Genomic DNA, 26,117 nt, shown 5'->3' with positions numbered 1-26,117 from the left:
TACAATCAGGCCAAGCTTAATCAAGACTGCACTTTTATATCCAAAGTTTCCTTTAAACTAAAACACTTTGTTCTTTTTCCTAAATTTAAAATTCGTATAAAATTGAATAAATTAAATTAAGTGTAGTGGTGATGCTTACTTTGCTAGGCTTTCTTATCTCAATTACTTCTGTAAGGCTTTCTACCCGGCAGATCCCCATTGTAAGCAGCAGTCCTGTCCTGCTTTATGGCAGCTGAGATTCTAGCTATCTGTATAACAGAACATTCTGTCCCAGTGGCTGCACAGATCCTATCTGATCCCCATTGTAAGCAGCAGTCCTGTCCTGCTTTATGGCAGCTGAGATTCTAGCTATCTGTATAACAGAACATTCTGTCCCAGTGGCTGCACAGATCCTATCTGATCCCCATTGTAAGCAGCAGTCCTGTCCTGCTTTATGGCAGCTGAGATTCTAGCTATCTGTATAACAGAACATTCTGTCCCAGTGGCTGCACAGATCCTATCTGATCCCCATTGTAAGCAGCAGTCCTGTCCTGCTTTATGGCAGCTGAGATTCTAGCTATCTGTATAACAGAACATTCTGTCCCAGTGGCTGCACAGATCTTATCTGATCCCCATTGTAAGCAGCAGTCCTGTCCTGCTTTATGGCAGCTGAGATTCTAGCTATCTGTATAACAGAACATTCTGTCCCAGTGGCTGCACAGATCCTATCTGATCCCCATTGTAAGCAGCAGTCCTGTCCTGCTTTATGGCAGCTGAGATTCTAGCTATCTGTATAACAGAACATTCTGTCCCAATGGCAGATATTGAAGCTTTATCAATGTTTTTTATATAGTGACAGGTTATAAAATTAAAGTAAGGATGTCTCAGCAAAGTGGCCGAAGAAACAACTTGTCATTATTGTATTATTAGAAACCAAAAATGGGTATTTTATGAAATTATTGCTTGTAATATAATTAAAGTATAACAAGTTCTAGGGAGGGAGCGTTGGAGTTGACATTAGGTGGTAAAACTTGTTGCTTTTCATAACGCTGGGACAGTTTGGGAGAAAAACCCCAATTTTATGTCGCCAATTAAGAAAATCTCCGGCTTTATGACGGCTGCACTTCCATTAATGCAGTTTTGTGAGGCAAGTGATTTCAGAGTCAGACAGAGCAGGATTATTGGAGCAGCCACTTTACATAGTGAATGGCTCACGAGCAGCCACGTCTCTTCACATCCCAAATAATATCACCAGGAGGAGGATTTTAAATTTAAAGCGTGACACCAGCGAGTCACAGGTCACTTTGTACTCTGGGAATATGGAAATAGTCATCAAAGTCGGGCGAAAAGCGGAATTCAATTCTCAAATGTGTTTTTAGAGCAGAAGCGCTTTCGTGAATCTCACTATTTCATGCTTCCCAGTTTGTGATCAAATGTGAAAGAAAACTCTTTCAGTATGTTATTCCATTACCAATTCTAAGCAACCCTTCAATTGGTCTTCGTTAATTATTTGTTATAGCTTTTTAATTATTTTTCTTTTTCTTCTGATTGCTTCCTTTTTTCAGATGGGGGTCACTGACCCCACCTAAGCAGCAAATGCTCTGTAAGGCTACAAATGTATTGTTATTGCTACTTTTAATTTCTCATCTTTCTATACAGGCCTCTCCTATTCATATTCCAGTCTCTTATTCATATCAATGCATGGTTGCTAGGGGAATTTGGACCCTAGCAACCAGATTGTTGAAATTGCAAACTGGTTGCTGAATAAAAAGCACAAATAATAAAAAAAAATGAAAACCAATTGCAAATTGTTTCAGAATATCACTCTCTACATTATACTAAAAGTAAAATAAACTCAAAGACTCTTAGGTGGCAAAAAGCTCATGATTTCCCCTCCATTGACCTAAACTGTAATTATTAGGACCCTTGTGTGGCAGCAGCTTTTTAAATGTGCCCACTGCTTGAACTGCAGACACTCAGTCTCTCCCCCTGTAAGTTTCCATTACATTATTTTAGCCCAACCCACTTCTTAAGCCACAGACTCCCTGACCTTCTCGCTGACATCTGTAAAAACTTTAAGTTCCACCCACTGTGTAAGTTACAAACTCCCTGTCTCTTTCTCTGTAAATTGTAATTAAAGTTCTAGCCCCGCCCACTGCTTCCATTGCAGATGTCCTGCCCCTCCCCTGTAAGCTGCCATCACAGTGTTCTAGCCCAACCCACTGCTTAAGTCTCTGACTTTCAGGTGTCTTATCTAGGCTAAATACCAAACAAATGATGAAGCAACCATTATTGCTTGTAGTGTGCACTCTCTTAACTACCCATAAACAGATGGAGCTTTTAAATCCTCCTTAAAGGAGTAGTTCATTTCTACGTTAACCTTGAGTATGTTATAGATTGGTTATTTCTAAACGGTCAGCGTGGCCAATAGAGTTTTCCCAGGGAGTGAGAACCTCCAGAGACGGGATAAGGACAAGAGCCCAGAATGAGACGAGGTCTGATTTAGCCTCATATTCTCTCGCAGTGCGTCACATTTCCAAAGGTTCTTTTCCTTTTCCCAACTCAGTGGGATCCTGAATGGGCTTCACTGCGGCCCCGAGTCTAAAGGTTGTTCTGTCACGTTCTGAAGAAAGTCTAAAATCCGCAGTTAAGGGGCCAATAGGAATGAACAGGATGAAATGATAAGAGAAATAGAATAGTGGGTGTTTGATTGAAAGGGAATGTTTAGATATTTCTGCATTTTTAGCATTAATTGTATTATATATAGGAAAATAAAAGTATTTTAAAGAAATGATAATATATTGTATCTGCTATCTACTGTGTATCCTGTGCTTGAATGGCTGCCCCCATGGCTACACAGCAGCTTGTTTATATAAACTATAGTAGTACTTATCTGTTATCTACTGTGTATCCTGTGCTTGAATGGCTGCCCCCATGGCTACACAGCAGCTTGTTTATATAAACTATAGTAGTACTTATCTGTTATCTACTGTGTATCCTGTGCTTGAATGGCTGCCCCCATGGCTACACAGCAGCTTGTTTATATAAACTATAGTAGTACTTATCTGTTATCTACTGTGTATCCTGTGCTTGAATGGCTGCCCCCATGGCTACACAGCAGCTTGTTTATATAAACTATAGTAGAGTTTCTGAAGCAAACACCCCCTATGTAGCAACACTACATTATATTATAATTTCTTTAAAACTCTTTAGTTGTCACTGTTCCTTTAAAGGGGTGGTTCACCTTTAAGGTAAGTTTTAGTATGTTATAGAGTGGCCAATTCTAAGCAACTTTTATGGTCTTCATTATTTATTTTTTATATATATCATTAACCACGTTCTTCTGACTCTTTCCAGCTTTCACAAGTGGGGTCACTGACCCCATCTAAAAAAACAAATGCCCTGTAAGGCTACACATTTATTTTATTGCAACATGTTATTCCTCATCTTTCTATTCAGGCCTCTCCTATTCATATTCCAGTCTCTTATTTAAATCAGTGCATGGTTGCTAGGGAGATTAGGGACCCTAGCAACCAGATGGCTGAAAATACAAACTGGAGAGCTGCTGAATAAAAAGCTAAATAAGTAAAAAAAACACAAATAATAGAAAATGAAAACCAATTGCAAATTGTCTCAGAATATCCCTCTCTACTTCATACTAAAAGGTCATTTAAAGGCAACAACCCCTTAAAGTGCCATTGTAAGAGCCGAGGTAGCGAAATAAAGGGCATGTGCTTTGTATGAAGCTCAGATTGACAAATAGATGTAGAAGACGCACAGGACAGATCTGCCCGCAGACTGGATTCACAAGAAGTGGACTTGGGCATGAGAAGAAGCGATTTGAATGAAGTGGAAGTAAATGACAAACATGGCCTGTAAACACTCGTTGCCCAGAGGGCAATTACTAGCCCATGCCCTGCAATGACTCCATCATAAGAATGGGCTAGTGACAAGCACTTACTATAACCAGTTCACGTACCTGCATCGTTATCTTTGCCGTCGTTACAAGCTGTTTCCATGGAGATGTCACATCCGGGTCCCCTCCAGCCCACCAGACAGACACAATGCCACCCATTCAGATCCAGGGTGCACTTTCCATTCCCGTTGCACAGTCCAGGGCAGCCCTCTAAAATAAAATAAATAAACATATATTGGTTCATTTGCAAAAACCTCCAATTTCACGTCATGATCCTTTGTAATAGTCAGATAAGGCTAATGGTACATGAGAGACCAGCGCTTTGCTCCTGACCCAACTATTCTTCCTGCTGCAACTAAACGACTCATGTGTCTATCCTGAGAGACGGCATAATCCGGCCGATTGTGATACTGCTGAGCAACAATCAGTCATTAAGTAAAATATGGAATAAATAACAAAGTGTTTTCAGCAATAAATGGAATGAATTGCTGCTGCCTAGCTGCTGGGGTGCAAGTCCTTGATATACAGCATGGGGAACAACCACAGCGTTTCGGGTGAAGCTGGGTTTTTTTGTTCCAGGATTAAAACATTAAAGGAGAACTAAAGCTTAGCAAATACGAAGGGTAGAAACGCTACACATGTTAGGACTTTTCTAACAGCCTAAGGCCAACCCAGCCATTTAGCAGGTAAAATCTGAAGATGCCCCAATAGCTCCCCATCTTCTTTCCTGCTGGTGTTTTGGGCCCTCACTTGCTCTTGTCTTGATTATTTTTGTATATTTTATTTTTAAGTTTAATATATACCCCCATCTATTGTAAACAGTGTTGGACTGAGACACCAGGGGCCCACCCAGAAACCTTAGACCAGGGCCCACTCTCAGTACTATTATAATTCCTCTACTCACTCAACCTCTATAGTCTCTTTTCTTTACAGACTATAATCTATTATTCCATCTTTTTAGTCTCTTTGTTCTCATAGAAATAGGGAATGACCATGAAATAGGCCAAATGTTTATCAGCACAAGGGCCACTGACACCTGGGCCCCCCGGGAGTTTTCCTGGTATCCCTGTGGGCCAGTCCGACACTGATTATACAGGTATTGAATTGGTTATCTGGAAACCCAATATCCAGAAAGCCCTGAATTACAGAAAGACTATCTCCCATAGACTCAATTTTATCCAAATAATCCACATTTTTAAAAATGATTTCCTTTTTCTGTGTAATAATAAAACAGTAGCTTCTACTTGATCCCAACTAAGATATAATTAATCCTTATTGGAGGCAGAACCAGCCTATTGGCTTTATTTCATGTTTATATGATTTTCTAGTAGACTTAAGGTACGAAGATCCAAATTATGGAAAGATCCTTTATCCGGTAAACCCCAGGTCCTGAGCATTCTGGATACCAGGTCCCATACCTGTACAACACTGCTGAATATATTGCCATTTTATAAATTTATTTTTATAATATTGATAATAATAATTCACAGCACATGCTCTGTGCTACCGCCAGTTATCTAAGTGTGGGGACAGACTCACAATATACAGCATATATCTATATACAAGATAAATTGAACAAAACAAAGTTGATTAGTAATTAATTCAGATTCACATTACGGGGCAAATTTACTTATGGTCGAATATCGAGGGTTAATTAACCTTCAATATTTGACTGCCGAAATCCTATGAATTCGAATATTGAAGTCGAAGGATTTACCGCAATTCATTTGATTGAACGATTAAATCCTTCGAATCGTTCGATTTGAAGGATTTTAATCCATCGATCGAACAATTTTTCTTCGTCCTAAAAAAGCTAGCAAAGCCTATGGGGACCTTCCCCATAGGCTAACATTGACTTCAGAAGGTTTTAGGTGGCGAACTAGGGGGTCGAAGTTTTTTATTAAAGAGACAGTACTTCGACTATCGAATAGTCGAACGATTTTTAGTTCGAATCGTTTGATTCAAAGTCTTAGTTGAAGGTCGAAGTAGCCCATTCGATGGTCGAAGTAGCCAAAAAAAACCATTTGAAATTCAAAGTTTTTTATATTCTATTCCTTCACTCGAGCTAAGTAAATGTGCCCCTACATGTCAGAAACCAGTGTATTCTGCATCAGAATTAATTAATCATCCCTGTAGGCTCAGCTTCTATAGCAGTTGAAGCTCATTTACCGCTTGATGATTTCCCACGACCCCTAATCTTACAGCCTCAACAGCAGCCCAGGGCAAACTGAGCATGTGCAGTGCCACTGACACACCAAAGATGGCCGAACAAGATCCAAGATGGGGAGCTGCTGTAGACAATATTGATCATTACGGTTATAGGGCTGCTGAACCTCTGGGCTGGTACAGTACTTTCACTAAATAAAATACAACATTTATACCCAGATTACGGTCTAGGCTTTAGTTCTCCGTTAAATAAATCAAAAACGAAAAATAATAATTTACATTTACTATAACTTCCCAGGAAACTTTCACTTGTATACACAATCACATTAAAGAAAATCCGGTTACAACAGAAAACACAACGCTGCGCAATATGTTGGCGCTATATAAATACATGTTAATAAAAATAAAATGGCTACACTAAACACTGTATCTGAATGTCAGTGATAAGAAACCCTGGCCTATCCCAGTATATGCACTCATACTGCAGGAAGAGGCTACACATACATGTACATACATTCAGCACTTAACCTATATGTAGTATGTCTGCTCAGGCTTTCAAGTCAAATGATTTTGAATAATATCCATTACATGGAAATATTTGTTTAGTCTCTGTGCTGAACCAATTAGGGAAAGATATTCTATAATTAAAAAGAAAAATTAAAGGACATGGGAAATCTCTCTATTGCTTCTAACACTGGACACACACATCTTTGGCTCTAATGGTAAAATATATACCAGTTGATTGTATACCAGTTAATTGTAAACCAGTTGATTGTATACCAGTTGATTGTGTACCAGTTGATTGTATACCAGTTGATTGTATACCAGTTGATTGTATACCAGTTTGCCACACAAATGGCCACTGAAGATATAATAAAAACAGACTGGGCCACTGGGTTGTTAGAGAAATGTGGTCCCTTCCTCCTTAATGCTGGTTTATGACATCATACACATGATTTTCTAGTAGACTTAGAGGGTTATTTACTAAAATCCAAAATGTATCTCATTTTTTTACTCCAATACCCGATTTGACCTTATTTATTATTAAAAAAAAAGCTTGATTTAATCAGTTCAAGTAAAAACTCGAGCAAAAACCAGAATTGTATGAGTTTTTTTTTTTTATCACTCAATTCTGGCTTTTTCCCGACAAGCTCAAAAAGGTCGGATTTCCTGGCTCATTCCAACGCAGAGCACAGAAACGTTAAAATAGGATCGGGGCCATTGACTTATACACAACCTTGGCAGGTTCCGAGATGAAGAGTTTTCCGATTCTGGATTTTTGCTGCATCAGGATTTAATAGTTCTCGAAAAATTTGAGTTAAAAAAAAAAAAACGTAAAAATTAAAGTTTTTCCCAAAATTGTCCGACTGGAGTTTAGTAAACAACCCCCTTAATGTGTGAAGATCCAAATGATCTATTATTTGGAAAACCCCAGGTCCCATACCTGTATAAGAATAATAACAGCATTTTCCTTTTGTTTTCTAAAACAAAGGTGACCCTAAGCCACCCTGCAGGCCAACACTACTTATCACCGCCCAACGCTATAACCAGGCTAAAATGGCCTGAGCATGGAAAAGCCTTTCCGTTCCACTGGGAGCAGCACAATCCCGTTGTATTTGTTCCCATTTGTTCTCCAGCATTTGGATTTCAGCATCTCCAGCCCAGTGTGACCAATGGGAGAGACTCACTTTCCACACTGGTGGCTCCATATTGGGAGAGGACTTACTGCTGGGCCGCGACGGCTTAGAAGCCCTTTTGTTTAAAAACAAAAAACAATATAATGCTGCATGTCTAATAATACTGCTGTTCTTTTAAGTTATAAAAAAAAAGGTCAGTATTACTTTAACATTTAAAGGGGAAGTTGAACTTAAATTCTCTTTTGCTTTTCTAAGTAAGAAGAAACTTTGTGAATGGTCTTTCATTTTTTTTTTCCAAACATTTTAAAACAAAAAAAGAAGAACTCAGGCCAATTCCTAACCCTCCCCTCACACTACATTAAATTGTAATGGTGAATTTGCCCTTTAAGAGCTTCCTTAAGTAAACCAAAAATTCTTTAAATGGCAGATTGCTACGGGAAAAAAAATATCAATACGTTTTGTCATTAATTTGCTGTGCGCAGATGAAAGAATATCTATAAAGTTCGGTGTGACACAAAGACAATAGGAGAATAAGGAAGGAAGAGCAATACAGTACCTTTCACTACCTTATCCAGATAGTGAGCTTGGGGAATAAAAGACAGGACATTTAAGGTTGGGTTGAATAAGTGTTGGCTACTAGCCGGCTGTGCTACAAAGCACAAAGGGAAAGAAGAGGATTGAACGTTAATGGGAAAGAAGAAGTCTCGGCTCAGGCAAAACTGGGTGGATGGAACAGAGAACATGCACAGTGATCAGCCCATGTATGTGTATGCCTTTAATTGTTATTGCATCTCTAATTGTAATTCCCTAATAATGATTATTATTGTTTTTAGATTTACTTATACTAGATATAGCATGACCTGGATGAATGAAAATCTTCATAGCCATAGAATTCCCCCTGTTCTGCTCTAGATATTTAAATTCAGCTTTTTTTCAAAAAGATTCTCTACTATTATTATGGCTTTTAAAGCATGCCTCAGCGGAGACAAGCAATAGCACAACTCCAATTTAATCAAATGCTCAAAAAGTCAAACGGCAGTCCTGTCCTGCTTTATGGCAGCTGAGATTCTAGCTATCTGTATAACAGAACATTCTGTCCCAGTGGCTGCACAGATCCTATCTGATCCCCATTGGAAGCAGCAGTCCTGTCCTGCTTTATGGCAGCTGAGATTCTAGCTATCTGTATAACAGAACATTCTGTCCCAGTGGCTGCACAGATCCTATCTGATCCCCATTGTAAGCAGCAGTCCTGTCCTGCTTTATGGCAGCTGAGATTCTAGCTATCTGTATAACAGAACATTCTGTCCCAGTGGCTGCACAGATCCTATCTGATCCCCATTGTAAGCAGCAGTCCTGTCCTGCTTTATGGCAGCTGAGATTCTAGCTATCTGTATAACAGAACATTCTGTCCCAGTGGCTGCACAGATCCTATCTGATCCCCATTGTAAGCAGCAGTCCTGTCCTGCTTTATGGCAGCTGAGATTCTAGCTATCTGTATAACAGAACATTCTGTCCCAGTGACTGCACAGATCCTATCTGATCCCCATTGTAAGCAGCAGTCCTGTCCTGCTTTATGGCAGCTGAGATTCTAGCTATCTGTATAACAGAACATTCTGTCCCAGTGGCTGCACAGATCCTATCTGATCCCCATTGTAAGCAGCAGTCCTGTCCTGCTTTATGGCAGCTGAGATTCTAGCTATCTGTATAACAGAACATTCTGTCCCAGTGGCTGCACAGATCCTATCTGATCCCCATTGTAAGCAGCAGTCCTGTCCTGCTTTATGGCAGCTGAGATTCTAGCTATCTGTATAACAGAACATTCTGTCCCAGTGGCTGCACAGATCCTATCTGATCCCCATTGTAAGCAACAGTCCTGTCCTGCTTTATGGCAGCTGAGATTCTAGCTATCTGTATAACAGAACATTCTGTCCCAGTGGCTGCACAGATCCTATCTGATCCCCATTGTAAGCAGCAGTCCTGTCCTGCTTTATGGCAGCTGAGATTCTAGCTATCTGTAGGGATGTAGCGAACTGCCGATTTGGTGTTCGCGAACGCCGTTCGCGAACACCGGCAAAAAATGCGAACGTTCGCGAACAGTTCGCGAACTTCGAACACCCGCTAAAATCGTTCGATTCGAACGATCGAAGGATTTTAATCGTTCGATCGAATGATTTTCATTCGAATCGAACGATCGAAGCATTCGATCGAATGCTTTTCATTCGATCGAATGCTTACAATCGTTCGAACAAATGGAAATCGTTAGATTTTTAGCGGTCGAAGGAATTCGAATGGTCGAATGGTCGAACGATTTGTATTCGAATCGAACGCGAACTCAAAATGCGAACGTCGCGCGACGTTCGCGAACATTCGACGGACGCGAACGGTCGAAGTTCGCGCGAACAAGTTCGCCGGCGAACAGTTCGCTACATCCCTAGCTATCTGTATAACAGAACATTCTGTCCTATTTTGAACCCAACAGTTTACATCACTGCAGCATTTTGAGGCCTTGCAGAGTGAAAAACTTCAAATCAGGTTTCATATTTGCACAATTACGAGAACTGGATCAATATAGTTCCACAAAAATTGGCAATGCAGGATATTTTGGAATGAATTCTTTTTTTTCTTTCCATTTTCTGGAAAAGTTTTGTCGACCTGAAAAGATTCTATGTGAATCAATGTTCCACAAACCTTGGCTGGGAATAGGGATAATCACTGCAAGCATCTGGAGCCATTTACTTACAATTTTAATCTATATATTAATACTAATAGGACCTACATCCCTGTGCTTGATGTACATTGTGTTTAGCAGCCAATAACATTCTTTGTAGAACCCGTTACTCTCTGGAGAGAACTATATCATTGGGTGCAAGGCAAAAAAAGTCTCTATGGTGGCAAAGTTTTCCCCAGAATTGTAGTCCACTGCAACCAGTCATTATATTGCATTGACTGGCCTTCAGCAGCTGAAGCCTAAAAAGGAAAGATCTGATTGGTTGTCGTGGACTGCTGAATTGGGCAAAACATCGGCCATGTTGCTGCAGAAAGACCATAGCACTTCAATCTCAGGTCCAGACTCAGATGCTTGCTTTCATAATCCCTCAGTATGAATGTTCCTTGCACATTTAAAAGCATTATGGAGGCATTAAGCTGAAGAGCAATGGGACATTAGCTTCTTTTTCCACTAGGAAAGCAGATTATGCAATGACACAAGACACATAAAGACTCAACAGAAAACAGAGGGATGCCATGCAGGTAGACATCAAACAAGGACAAGGGGAAAACGCTTACCGCAACGCTTAATATCATTCCAAGTCAATGTCCTTTCATCTGTGCCAATATTACTGACTTTATGACTTTCCATTCGCATCGCTCTATTCTGCTCTCATTGACGTTTATGACTTTGCCGAATTGTTTTTAGATTCAATAAATTTATCGAGCCAATTCTTTAGGCAATAAAGTTTACAAGGTCACAGAATATGCACAATTTAGGAAGGCAATGTATTTGGCCTGACGGTAATCTTTCAGCTGCTAACAGCCCTGGCATCTAATGGAAGGAGTTAAGGGGTGTTATAGCACCATGTAATATATATGTAATATGTAATATATATATATATGTGTATACTGCTAGCTGATTAAAACAATAGGTCTTCCATTTCTAGGATGTCATTCTTCATTAAAAAGTTATCCCGTATCCCATATCAATGTGTCCCGTATCCCATATCAGTGACTGTTGGTCAAAGTGGGTGAAAGATGGTACTGAAAGTGACAAAATAAATAAAAACTAACAAATAAACAAAAGATTATCTTATATTTTACATAAATTATTCCCTGAGATCATCTGTGCCTAGTGGAACACTCCCAACTTAAATGATCAGATGTGAAAAACAGACACTCATACCTCCAATGTATCTGTCCCCCTTGCATGGCTGGTTGAGCTTGGCCTATGACTGTTCCTTCCATCAGTGATTTATAATCAATAGATCGGGGACCCCAAACTGAACCCCCATGTTGTTTTGGGTCCACAATATCCCCTTTGATATGTTGGCTATCCTTCTACAATAGCCAATAGAAATGAAAATGAAATAGATAATAAAATGATGTTCTAAATCTTGGATGCAGAGGAGTAATCCCAGACTCAATCTGGGTCCCATTAAAAGGAAACCCAGCCTTAGCTCATTTGTTCCTAGAGGAACACTCCCGAAATAGATAAGAGGTTCCACAAATTCCTCCAGGAGTTTGGACAATGTATGTCTTTGCATGGATGGATGCAAAAGGAACATAAATCAACAATCCCTTAGATCAGTGATTGTTAATTTATGGGTCAAGACCCAAAAATTGGGTCAACATGTTGTTTATAGTGGGTCCCCAAGATATACACTGATACAGTAAAATTTCATCTATAATACCCAATAGTAGTAATTCTAGCCTCCGTTGTGGGTATCAAGGATCCCAGCTTGAATTAAAAAAAAAAGTAAAGCCCCGCCTTAGATCATCGATACTTAGTTGAAAATTGCCAGATGTAAGGTTCCACATGGAGTTTGGCCAATGTATCTACTGCCCGTGCATGGGTGGTCTAGCTTGGGTTTATCTGTGTGGAAGATGCTTTAGGAATAAATTGCAGGTCTATGGTTGTCATTGTGTAGGTTTCACAGCGCTGTTTTTGGCCAGAACGGGTGTTTCATAGAAATAAAAAAGCCATCAGTCTTCACTCCATAATGCTTCCCATCTGAAGAGACCACGTGCTACAGCTCAGAGTGCAGCCCTGAGTAATAGCATGTGGTTTTAATACCAATATATGCAATTGAATCTGGTCTCAGAATTCTCTCACTCACTAACATTTTACGAGCCTCGTCCCGTAAATCAAGGACATGTAAACAGTGGCCTTCCAGCTTTTTCCTTAAAACAAAGGCAGATCTGAAGCTTTCCAACTGTTGCTGAATCAGCACCTTCAACAAGGGTTAGGTGTTGGTTACTAATAACAATGATTTTAAGAGTCTCACGTCAGGGCAACATGCATCTCTCCAGCTATTGTTGGTCTACAACTCTGTAAGATGCTTAAAGTATTCAGATGTACATTAGGACAACAGCAAAAAAAATTTAAATTTTGGGACAATAAACTGCTTTACTCTTGGGAAGCATCCTGGTGATCAACATACCCCTTGACACATATTTAAAGTAGTAGTAGTAGTAGTAGTAGTAGTAGAGATTAACCCCACTCTCTGAATTACTATGGTCAGGAAGACTTATGGTAGACATGACTTTCATTTGGGGGTGGTCATTTTGGGAAGAATGATCAGATCACATGAGGGACCTGAGCAGCCCCAAAGTGCCAAAGTCAGTAGATACTATTGTCTGTGTATGGTCATCTTAACAGTCTCTTTTATCTAGTAATTCTGCTCTCTCTCTTCTGAAAAGAACTTACTCCCCCCAAATCCCCAAAATACATCCACATATTTAACAAATTGACAAGACTAGTCCAACCTATAGCCAATCAAATATATGAACAGAGCTGCCATCAGACATACTAACAGCAATACAGAGTGATCTACATGTGTGGACAACACCTCTGTATAAAGCAAAGCTCTCGAGCGTTATATCTGCCATGGAATTCAATGTATCCGCAGCTAATATAGGACCTACAAAGTGGCAGTCACAACACGCTATCTACATGAACAGTATTAAGTAAATGAAGAAAGTGTTACATTAAAGGGATCCTGTCATCGGAAAACATGTTTTTCAAACGCATCAGTTAATAGTGCTGCTCCAGCAGAATTCTGCACTGAAATCCATTTCTCAAAAGAGCAAACAGATTTTTTTATATTTAATTTTGAAATCTGACATGGGGCTAGACATATTGTCAGTTTCCCAGCTGCCCCAAGTCATGTGACTTGTGCCTGCACTTTAGGAGAGAAATGCTTTCTGGCAGGCTGCTGTTTTTCCTTCTCAATGTAACTGAATGTGTCTCAGTGAGACATGGATTTTACTATTGAGTGTTGTACTTAGATCTACCAGGCAGCTGTTATCTTGTGTTAGGGAGCTGCTATCTGGTTACCTTCCCATTGTTCTGTTGTTTGGCTGCTGGGGGGAAAGGTAGGGGGTAATATCACTCCAACTTGCAGTACAGCAGTAAAGAGTGATTGAAGTTTATCAGAGCACAAGTCACATGACTTGAGGCAGCTGGGAAATTGACAATATGTTTAGCCCCATGTCAGATTTCAAAATTGAATATAAAAAAATCTGTTTGCTCTTTTGAGAAATGGATTTCAGTGCAGAATTCAGCTGGAGCAGCTCTATTAACTGATTCATTTTGAAAAAAATGTTTTTTTCCCATGACAGTATCCCTTTGATTATGTAAAAAAAAGGAATTGCCCAAAAACGAAATAAACACACTATGGCTTGAACCCCTCCAACAACGAGGGACATCTGATCAGCAAATGAAAGGACATTTTTGTCATGTTCCCACATGATGCATGTATGATGTCATAACCAAGTACAAAGCAGCACATGCTCCTGGAGGCAGCCCACCCCAGCAACTCTATATAAGCATGCAGCATCCCCCCATCCTTTTTGTTACTCTGTTTGATCAGTCAGGGTAACCCTCCTACCAATAGTGCAATGCTCTCCATTCCACCCTGGGCTACATTCACACTTCCCATCTCGGCATGTTCCGTGTTCGTTGCAGCGCGGGTGGCAAGATCGTTGATCACAGGCAGTGCCCATCCAGCCTTCATCGCAGCGACAGCTTCCTCCAATGCACATGCCATGGCCGCCACAATCTGCCGCACAGATCTCTGTGGGACACCAAGGGGAAACATTAAAACATATTTCTACCAAGCAATTATTCTTTCATTTCTGAAATCTATTGAATACATTGTACTCTCCTTATTTCATCTGAAGGAAATGAGTTGTAACATAGTAAGTTAGGTTGAAAAAAGACACACGACCATCAAGTTTTTTTAACCTGCCTAACTGCCAGTTGATCCAGAGGAAGCAAAAAACCCATCTGACTCCAAGATGCAATGGGACCAGTCCCTGGATCAACTTGTACTATGAGCTCTCTCCCATATCCCTGTATTCCCTCACTTGCTAAACACCATCCAACCCCTTCTTAAAGCGGAAGTAAAGTGTAAAATAGAATAAGGCTAGAAAATTGTATTTTCTATACTAAACATAAACATGAATTTACTGCACCACAAGCCTAATCAAACAAATGATTTATACTTTCAAAGTTGGCCACAGGGGGTCACCATCTTGTAACTTTGTTATACATCTTTGCAAGACCAAGACTGTGCACATGCTCAGTAGGGTCTGGGCTGCTTAGCGATCGTCATAAATGATCAAAACAGCACAAGTCAAATAATATCTGTCAGAAGCCGATACAACAAGACTGATTAGTAATCAGAATATACAGACTGCACTGGGTCCTGTGTTGTCATGTAATCTAATGTGGATTTTATAGTTTTTGTATTGTTTAATACAAACTTTCTCCAACTCTGCAGAACCAGTGGCTGCAGCAAAATAATCCTCCAAATAGAATCCCAGTTTATCTGTTTAAATCTGTCTCCATGATCTTTGTCCCTGCAGCTGGAGTTGGAAACAGTAAAGGGGATGTAAAGGCAAAAATAAAATCCAATACAAATCTCTACACAGTCGCCGACTGCTCTACAGGGAAACAAACAAAGCTGCTTGAGTTCTGCATGGCTGGGAAGTAAAGCAGGAGCTCCCCCTGCTGTACATAAGTATGATTGTTTCCCTGCAGAGCAGTTAGGGACCGTCTGACAATTCCTATCCACAGCAGTAAATGAGAATTTCACTGCATACGGTCAGATTTCTTATAAAAACTGTACAAATTTTTTAATTAAATTATATTGGAGATAGGTTTCTTTTTCATTAAAGAATGTAAAAATGGGATTTAATTTTTTTGCCTTACATGCCCTTTAAATCTATCTAATGTATCAGCCTGTACCACTGATTCAGGGAGAGAATTCCACATCTTTGCAGTTTTCACTATAACAAAAAACCCTTCACAATATTTAGCCGGAGTTAAAGATAAACCCTGCCTTGACTGGTGTATATTTGGATGGAGTAATTGGCAAATGCTACCCCTTAAAGGAGTGATGGGGGTGCCAACGTATTCTTTTAATTCTAATGTGCATGCATATGTGTGAGAAGAAAGACGGAAGGAAGAGGATCGCTCGCTAGTACCCAGGGGTATTAGGCAAGTCATTACACTCCTTGGGGGGTGTCCTAACATTTGCCACCCCCATCGATTGGAACTTTTATTCTCTACAGGTCTCTATTAAAATATTTCACATAAGATCACATTTTTTTTGTCAAAGATATATTTTTCTTCTAAGTATGTGCTTGGATAATGTGCTTGGATAATCCCATATAGAAAAACTGCCATTTGAAGTACTAAAGTCCATCCCTCTGGGGCCCACGCACAAGCCAAGGACACACACACACTCGCTAGATTACACCAGCCAATGAACGGCCAGGCCTGTGTCATCTACGACTCAAGGAGATTTGCAGTGACATTTTTTGGCTGCGCCCATTTTATGGTCACACCCCCTAAATACCACGTCGATTTTTCAGGTTATGGGATGTTTGAAGACATTTCTGAGAGTTTTATCTGTTAGTTTTTCTAATGAAGGTGAATTGCCCTTTAAGCTGCAAGTCACAGTTTCCCCAAGAGACCCGCTTATCTTAAATAGTTATAATTGTTTCTTTGCTTATCTTAAATTGTTACCATTGGATCTAAGTGCAGACTTTGTCTTATTTAAATAAGTTTTATAAGTTTTGTATCTTTTTCTGGCTGTTCAGTGCAGGAGATCAAAGAGAAAGTCAGGACTAAAATAGGCGAATTTTTTCACCTTCTTTCACAGCGGAAACGACTCTCATAAACTTGTATGGCGTTGTGCGTCAACATTTTTTAGACGCCCATAGACTTTAATGGCCATTGGCGACATTTCGCCAGCGCGGAATTTTTGGCCAAGTGAAACGGGTCAAATTCGCCTATCCCTAGTCAGGACATTTCAGTAACAATCCAGGACAGCAAGTTGAGCTGTAAAAATTGGGACTGTCCTGCAAAAAATGGGACAGTTATTATCTGTTAGTCAAGTCCTAGTAATTGTATTGACTTACCTGAAACCCTGGGCTGAAAACTGCCCCGGCCCAGAGTTATACCAGTCAGCACCACGGAGAGATCATCTTCCGACTTCCTCTGTATCCGCACGGCTGCGCATGCGAAGTAGATCGAAAAGCCGCACTTTAACTAAAAAGTCGCTATTTCGTTCTACTGCGCATGCGTCTGCCTCCGGAAATTTGAAGAAAGAAGAAGTGGGAAGAGGATCGCTCGGTGGTGCTCACTGGTATAACCCCCAGTTTTCTGCTGATAGGAGCACCAGCCCGGGGTTTCAGGTAAGTCAATACAATCGCTTGGGGGCAGGGCCGCCATCAGGGGCGGACAGGGGGGGCAACCCTCCCGAGCATGATGGGGGGCCTGGCAGTGCTGCAGTTTTGAAAGAGCCAGGTCCCCCCTTAAGAGCGCCAAAGCCGTGCAGCTATTTTTGAAGTCCTGAACAGCTGAAATGCGGAAATGCTGAAAAGCCGAAGGACCCGAAGCCACGGAAACAGCCGAAGCTGAACTCCCGAAGCAGCGAAAAGACCTGAAGTCACGAAAGGAGGCGAAATTGAAGTCCTGAAGCCACAAGTTCAATTCTACTGAACACCAATTTGTGTTTTGTTTTTTAATCCCCTGGCCACCAATGCATTATTTTAATATTCTATAGGCCCCTGCCACCAATGTTTTTTTTTAAAAAAAATATTTTTTGGGGTCCCAATTTTTTTTTAACTTATAATGGAGGCCCTGGCACCAATGTTTTTTTTAACTTATAAGGGGGCCCTGACCATCAATAGCTTTTTATAACTTGTGTGTGGGGGGGTTACTTATTTAGCGCTGATATCTGTGTGGTTTTTGGGTGGGATGGAGTGGGGCTTGGGTGGAGTGGGCGGGATCTGGGGTGGGGCTTGGGTGCCAGTGTGGGCGGTGCCCTGTGATTTCCCCGAAAATTTTGTTGTACAGAGCGCTGTGATTTCTAATGGCGGCCCTGCTTGGGGGTGTCTAACATTTGGCACCTCCAAGTGCAAAAAGACTTTCCTTCTCCTTTAAACTAAACCAACATGAAACATTCCCATAATAAATACTATTTCTGAGTGATTACAGATGGGAATCACCGGCGCAGTATCAGGTTCTGAAACAACAGACATAGAGGATTTGGTGGAAAAGGGACGAGCTGAGCAAATATAACATGTTAACTGCTTCATTTCCAGATTAACCTGCACTAGTCTGATCAAATCTGGTCTGAGATCTGAGCCAAAGCTGGAAACCCCTGGACTTGTGAATGTAATAAAGAATGGACGAGCCATTACATATAATGGATAAAGCAAAGACTGAACTCATGAAATCTTCTATTAAAGGGGACCTGTCACCTACACGTAAAAAGCTGCATAATGAAAGTTCTTTGCAAATTAAACATAGAACACAAATTCGTTTTTTTTACATTAAAACATCCATAGCTGTTATAAAGGTATTTAAATATTTGAGCTGTCAATCAAATACTATAGGGCCCATTTACTTAGCTCGAGTGAAGGAATAGAGGAAAAATAGTTTGAATTTCGAATGGTTTTTTTGGCTACTTCGACCATCGATTGGGCTACTTCGACCTTCGACTTCGACCTTCGAGTCGAACTAAAAATCATTCGACTATTCGATAGTCGAAGTACTGTCTCTTTAAAAAATACTTTGACCCCCTAGTTCGCCACCTAAAACCTACCGAGGCCAATGTTAGCCTATGGGGAAGGTCCCCATAGACTTCCAAACAATTTTCTGATCGAAGGAATATCCTTTGATCGTTGGATTAAAGTCCTTCGAATCGCTTGATTCGAAGGATTTAATCGTTCGATCGAACGATTATTCCTTAGATCGTTCGATCGTAGGAATATCGGTAAATCCTTCGAGTTCGATATTCGAAGTCGAAGTATTTTACTTTGACGGTCGAATATCGAGGGTTAATTAACCTTTGATATTCGACCCTAGGTAAATGTGCCCCTATATGTCCCGCAGTCAATTACTTTCACTTTCAATTCAGCATTTCCTACAGGCACTTCTCACATTGGCCCTTCCCTCCTCAGGCTCTAGAATTATATAGGGCACTGCGCATGCCCATTACGTTCCCCATTCACAAGATTTTGGGGTGATACACAATTTATCTTAAAGGGATACTGTCATGGGAAAAACATTTTTTTCAAAATGAATCAGTTAATATTGCTACTCAAGGAGAATTCTGCACTCAAATCCATTTCTCAAAAGAGCAAACAGATTTTTTTATATTCAATTTTGAAATCTGACATGGGGCTAGACATATTGTCAATTTCCCAGCTGCCCCAAGTCATGTGACTTGTGCTCTGATAAACTTCAATCACTCTTTACTGCTGTACTGCAAGTTGGAGTGATATCACCCCCTCCCCCAGCAGCCAAACAAAAGAACAATGGGAAGGTAACCAGATAACAGCTCCCTAACACAAGATAACAACTGCCTGGTAGATCTAAGAACAACACTCAATAGTAAAATCCAGGTCCCACTGAGACACATTCAGTTACATTAAGAAGGAAAAACAGCAGCCTGCCAGAAAGCATTTCTCCCCTGAAGTGCAGGCACAAGTCACATGACCAGGGGCAGCTGGGAAATTGACAATATGTCTAGCCCCATGTCAGATTTCAAAATTGAATATAAAAAATCTGTTTGCTCATGACAGTATCCCTTTAATAACCGTGTCCACAAAATGGCCCCTGCCTGCTTGTTGTGATTGTGTGATTGTAAGACTGAAGGAAACAACATTTCAATGATAAATATCGTGTAAGTGAAGTTAATTTTGCTCAGCTAACGTGATAATAAAGAATTTGGAATTATTTCTTAAGGATGACAGGTCCCCTTTAAATGCACAAATGTCAAAGCTTAGGCCATAATCATAATATAAAAACAGAGAGAGCTGTAAGAGGGATCTGGTGGCCACAATAATGGAATAATGAGCAGAAATTGTAGAAATTCAACCACAAATGGAAACGGCTCAGAATGGGGACGTGGGTGCTCCAAGCAAGTGCTCCTGTTAATAACTCATCCCATCTCTTCTAGTGTCACATTAAGGACGGCATTAATTACATTTATTGCCCATCAAACTGGGGGAGGAGCCTTGCAATGGCTTCCTGCGCACAACACAATACGTTCCCTCTTTCCCAGCTCTGGAAATAAAGAAAGACTTTTGTCCGGTCACTAATGTTCTGTTCTGTAGAAATATTTGGCATCCAATGGCTCTTTTTTTTTCTTTGCTGTTAAACATCCCTTAAAGTATTTACAATTGACTGAATAAACCCCTTGATTACAATCCCATTGATCTGTCCGTATGTACGCACGGATATCCCTTCTACGCTTCCTCCTACATCTTTGGCCAGAGACGAAAGTCGTGACACTTGACGACCCCTCGGTCACAGCGCTGAGAAAAAGAAAGAATTCCTTCGGCCCATGACACTAATCCGTCCCAACAATAAGAATCTCAGAAACAGATTCGAAAAAAGAAAAGAATTGGGAAGAGAAGGGATGGGCAGGGATTGTAACGGTCTCCCTATCACCCCTTTTGTGCCCGACACTTCCAATGGGATCTGTGATTTCGGGGGAGGGGAATCTGAATGATACAGAAGTCAGATTTAATTAAAAACTGGTTAAGTGTGAAAATAATGGGGGAATAAAGTGATGTAACTTGTTAACCTGATGTTCCGACTGGGCTGTTTTCATTCTGTGTGAGTCAATGCACTTGGGCTAGTGGTGTGTAAAACTGCCACACAATCACACACACATTTTGTATAAGGGCTCGTACTGACGAGCGGTTGTAGCTGCGCTCCCCTGCGTTCCGTTTTTCTGCGTTCAGCCGCAGGGGAGCGCAGGAATAGACGCATTAAGTTTTTGTCCAATGGGGCTGTACTCACACAGGCGCGTGTAGGCGCCGAACGCAGGTTGAGACGCAACATGCTGCATTTTTCCTGCGTTCGGCACCTGTGTGAGTACAGCCCCATTGGACAAAAACGTAATGCGTCTATTCCTGCGCTCTTCTGCGGCTGAACGCAGAAAAACGGAATGCAGGGGAGCGCAGCTACAACCGCTCATCAGTAAGAGCCCTAAGTAAAATCTTGCCCATGGGATAAACAAGACTGAATTAGGCTCTTACACACCGGCGGTTTTTCCTCTGCATTTCTTCGGTTCAGCCGCAGGAAGATCAGGAGTAGACGCACTCAATTATTGTGAAGGGGGCTGTACTCACACAGACACGTGCGCCGAACTCAGGTGATGCAACATGCTGCGTCCCTACTGCGTCCCACCATGCGTTTGTGTGAGTACAGCCCCCTTCACAATAATTGAGTGCGTCTACGCCTGCGCTCCCCTGCGGCTGAACGGAAGAAAGCGCGGGAAAAAACCGCCCGTGTATAGCTTGCCAGTCCCGCCACTCCCAGTATAAGATTCAGCCTGTATTATAAAATATCTGTCATGAAGGCACTAAATAATAACTAATAGATGGTAAATGAGCTTTTACATACACTTAATCAGATATTAAACAATACAGACATTTGAAATGACTTATTGCGAGACGTCCTTGGAGGATTCTGCGCGTCTCACATGAAACAATCACTGGGGGTGCTGGTGGATTTTACAAACAGCCCCCAACTCAGAGGAAAGCAATTTTCCCTAAGAACATAAAACATCCCAACTAATTTTGTTTCTCGACACTCCGCGCCCGGCGCTTTTATTCCCAGGGAGGATGAGAGAGAACGAGTCCCTTTTATCCGCGAGAGTGCGCTGACATTTACCAGTAATTTCCCGGGTTTTTGCTTAAAATTTCAGCAAACGCTGGAGGAATAAGAGAAAATTGCATTTTAAAACCCAAACTGCTTTTGTGCCTTATTAAAAAGTCCGAAGACGGTTGCTGTGGTTGCTGATTCAATTCTCCCTTATTAGTGTTGACCTGATTAGTTTGGGAATCATCTGTTGGGAGTTACTGGGAGTTGCGGAGATAATGAGATAACGACAGACAATAGGTTGTTGTGGACAAAATGTAATTTCCCAAATACAGTAAATTTAACCCCTAACACCATTTTCCTGTCACTCTGTTCTGCTTAAAAAAAATTCCGTACGGCCTGGGCTGGCAGAGAGGAGTTACTAGTAATTGGCATTTAGTCCTGTAACAGTGGGACTCGTTTACTAACATTTGGTGAGCACTTACCCATGGAAACCAATTAGCTTAGATCAGTCTGCCGCAGGTTAGAATACAGAGTTAAATCTCTGACAGTGGCTTAACTAGATATTACTGGGCCCCACAGCAAATTATTTTTCATGCCCCCAAAATTTTTAGCAGTTGACTTGTTTTACCAATATTTATTGAAACTGTGTTATGAATTAGGGCCTCGTGGGGCCCCTATACCTCCTGGGCCCCCCTGCAGGCGCAGGGTCTGCTTCCTCTATAGTTACGCCCCTGATCTCTGATTGGTTGCTATGGGTTAAGGCACCAAGGGAAATCCAGTTTAAAGACACGGGCAGATTAAAGATGCCGATATTGGTCCTGATTCCAAAAAATGGCCTGATATCGATCGGGCAGGTTTGATTTTCCCTGTGATCGAGGAGCGCCTCAGCCAGTTGATGAGGTCCTACAATCCGTCGGTGCCCATTCTCTTTGTTGTAATACGATTATTTGGCTCTAGGGCCGAATGTTCGGATTAACCCGATATCACCCTGCCATTGGGGGGCATATTGGGGAAAAAAAGATCATTTGGCACGGTTGTGGATCATATAGTGTATGGGCACCTTTAGGGATTTTGAGGGTCAGATTTTATCTGATCTTGCCATGTAACTCACCACACACAAGATTTGTAGGACTGTACCAAATCTGCTCCCCCCCACAGCTAGAATGTCAGATGGGGTAGTTTGTCCTCTACATCCAAAATGCAATGTATTTCAGTTGGAAAAAAGAGCCGGCCTCGGACACCATCATATTTTATCGGATGGAGACATGAGCCGTGTTTGCTTTTGATAGTTGTGCCGGATGGGAAATGCTCCATGTAGTTTATGTCACAGTTTATGTCACACCCCGTTTCCCAAAACCCAGAACAATCCCAAAGGTCCCGGATCTCGGCTCACACTTCTGCCTCTAACAACCACCTTTGGCTTCATCCCCTACTCGGTTGCTGCCAGGTCTTAAAGGAGAAGGAAGGGTTAAAAGTAAGTAAGCTTTATCAGAAAGGTCTATATAAATACACCAGTAACCCCTCAAAGTAATGCTGCTCTGAGTCCTCTGTCAAAAGAAACAGCACATTTCTTTCCTTCTATTGTGTACTCATGGGCTTCTGTATCAGACTAACTGTTTTCAGTTGAAACCTCCAGGGCTAGGGCTTGAGCATGCTCAGTTTGCTCCTCTCTCCCCTCCCTGCTGTAATCTGAGCCCAGAGCTATGAGTGAGCAGGGAGAGACTCAGGCAGGAAGTGATGTCACACCAAGCTAATATGGCAGCTGCTATCCTAAACAAACATAGACAGTGTCTAGAGCTGTTTACTCAGGTATGGTAAAGCATTCTGCAGAATAAATTTAGCGTTCTAGCTTGCACTTTTGTGGCTAATCTGTTGGCAATAAACTGTCTTGGAGCTTTCCTTCTCCTTTAAAGTGAGAGGACCAAAGGGAGGAGTTCTGTGCCGGCAGGGGAACCAGAGTATAAAATAGATGAACGGGGATCGAGCAGTACGTAGTCAGGGAACAGACTAGGGTCAATACAGTGAGAGCAGCGCAGGACCAAATCGGAATCCAGGGACAGGCAAGAAGGTCAGGACAGTAGTGATGTGCGGGCCGGTCAGATACCGAACTCTTCGTCCTGCTCTCCCGCCCGTCAGCTTACACTGCCGGCTTCCGACTTCCACTTTTATAGCCGCACACCTACTCGTCCCGCCCCATTTGTGACATAATCAGCGGGGCGAGTGGCGCGGGTCTATAAAAAGAACCCAGAAGTTGGGCACCAGCGGGCACGGGTGAAGGGAGGGCGGGTTAGGGTCGGGTGCTGGTTTCACCTGACTCGCACATCACTACAGGACAGTCACACACAAAAATGAGATCCAAATCACACCCAGGAACTATAGCAAACAGAACCTATGCTGGGCAAGGATGTGCAGTCTGTGGTGCCTTTAAATATTTGAAATTTGTGCCGCATGCAATGACATCATGACGCCGCGGCATCAATGCGCATGGGATGGTCCTGCGGGTGTCCCCGTTGCCTCCCCACCAAACCACAAGGGATCACTGGAAAACCAAGTTCTACTTTGTAGTTTACACGTCAGCTTTTTCTATAAATCCCATTCTATTTTGGCCCATGCATCTACATCTGACTTATAGGATGAGTTTTATCAATCGGACACCATCCTTCAAAATTTGCTATGGAGTTTAGCCCTTAAGTAGGGATGAACCAAATCCTAAATTCGGTCAAATCTGAGCTATTTTTTTCATGATTCAGGCAAAACCAAAAGCCTACTGAACGAATCTGAACCATAATCTGAACCGTATATATAACTGACTTGGCGCACGCATGCAGCGGGTATTTCTGCCCATGCGCCAGCTTTTCTGGTACAGAAGAAGGGTTTATTATTCAGCCAAATCTGTACCCCTGGATTTGTCCAGACCCTGAAAAACAGAGTTCAATGCATAGCTAGTGTTAAAGGACAAGGAAACCCAACGCTGGCAATATATACTGTATACATATACGCCATCATGTACAAATGCAAAAAAAAACATCTGTAATGGTTATTTCACATAACTCCCAGGGGGCAACAAGGGCAGTTTTGAGCCTTTCTATTGCCATGTTTTTTGTCCCATGAGTAGAATGTTCTTATGCTGTTGTACTCCAGGAGGCCTATTAATCAAGCTGAGAAAAATGCTCACAATTTCTTGATAAATAGGCTGCAGGGCCCCTAAGGTTGATTTACTGAGGAGTATGAGAAGCTGACCCCCTGCTTTCCTAATATAATCCATCTAATATAATCCATCTAATATAATCTTACAATATCCTTTCATACATATTTTGCCTGCAGTTTCCCTGTATGACCCGGATGTATGAGAACGACCCCCTCCCTTATTAAGTCAATGGCTCCACATAAAGAGACAAATTTACAAGTGTCCAATCCAATCTTTTATTTATTCAGTGTCTTCTTTTTTTATCGGCCTCCTCTCCGACCGGAGGTGCGTCTGTCCTGCGGCACGTCCCACTCACATATATATATATATATATTTATTTATTATACATTTGTTCTGCCTCTGTTCCCCCGGATCAATAAGGCAATACATATCAGAGGTGGAAAATTCTTCACAAATATTCGCAACCTCTCAAATAGATCAAAGTGCTGCCGGGGGCTCTGACTGACTTCTGACCCGTCTCTATTTCCAGATCTGAAAAAGAATCGCTTGTCCTTTGGCAGCCATTGCAAGAGGCCAATGAATCGGTGTAACGCCGGCTGCCTGTAAGGGTCTGACTTCAGAAAGAAGCTTGATATTTCCTATTAGAGCCACTGAGTGTGTGTTTGACCTCTCTGACAAGACGGTGAAAGGGAAACTAAATGTAATAATAACAAGAGGGATTAAAGGAAACAAAGAAAACAGCAGGGCCCGGAGGCGATCAGTAAGGAGTTTGCAGCAATACTGCACCGAGCTCAGGGGTCTTTTTAGAAACCAGAGTCACATGTATAGTCACAAGTCACATGTAAATCACCCCCTTTGTGATGCAGCAATGAAACAGTTAATGGTCACCATCACATCGCCAAACGAGCGAATCTTTCCTCGATGTGCCATTAACGAGCATGGATATATCGGCGGTAATCTGAACGTTCGGCCGTATGGCTAAACGATCCAATTACGATGCACAATGGGCTTCAGCGGGATCGGTCGGGACAAAATGAAAAGTGTCCGATCGACCAAACGACCGATCTTTGCCGGACGAAAGATTTCAGCACTCGCCACATACGATCCGAAAATCGTACAAATCCTCGATTCGTACGATAGGGTCTGTGCGTCTATGGCCAACTTTAGTCTACTATAAAATCATGTAAACATGAAATAAACCTAATAGGATTAATTATATCTTAGTTGGGATCAAGTACAAGCTGCTGTTTTATTATTACACAGAAAAATTTGGATAAAATTGGGTCTATGGGAGATAAGAATAATGGGCTTTCCGGATAATGGATCCTATACCTGTAGACAAATCGGCATCATAGATTCTACGTTACAGATGAAATTCCACTGTAGTTAAAGGGTTACAGTTTGGTTCAGACCCTAATGTAAAAG

General features: G+C 41.5%; 1 protein-coding gene across 5 annotated transcripts in view; it reads right to left on the bottom strand.

The window, feature by feature from the left end:
• The window catches only part of LOC108708803 (teneurin-4), an 878,105-nt gene that overhangs the window by 81,402 nt on the left and 770,586 nt on the right, over positions 1-26,117 (bottom strand). For all 5 annotated transcript variants that reach the window (XM_041582864.1, XM_041582866.1, XM_041582867.1 and 2 more), the window contains 2 exons: positions 14,301-14,486; positions 3,959-4,105 (listed from right to left, as the gene is read on the bottom strand). In XM_041582864.1, coding sequence (XP_041438798.1) covers positions 3,959-4,105; positions 14,301-14,486 — 333 coding nt within the window. The remainder of the gene's footprint in view (positions 1-3,958; positions 4,106-14,300; positions 14,487-26,117) is intronic.

The sequence above is a fragment of the Xenopus laevis genome, chromosome 2L (assembly GCF_017654675.1).
Source record: "Xenopus laevis strain J_2021 chromosome 2L, Xenopus_laevis_v10.1, whole genome shotgun sequence".
Classification (NCBI taxonomy): domain Eukaryota; kingdom Metazoa; phylum Chordata; class Amphibia; order Anura; family Pipidae; genus Xenopus; species Xenopus laevis.
The sequence above is the reverse complement of the archived record's forward strand: the minus strand, read 5'-3'. Positions and strand labels throughout refer to the sequence as shown.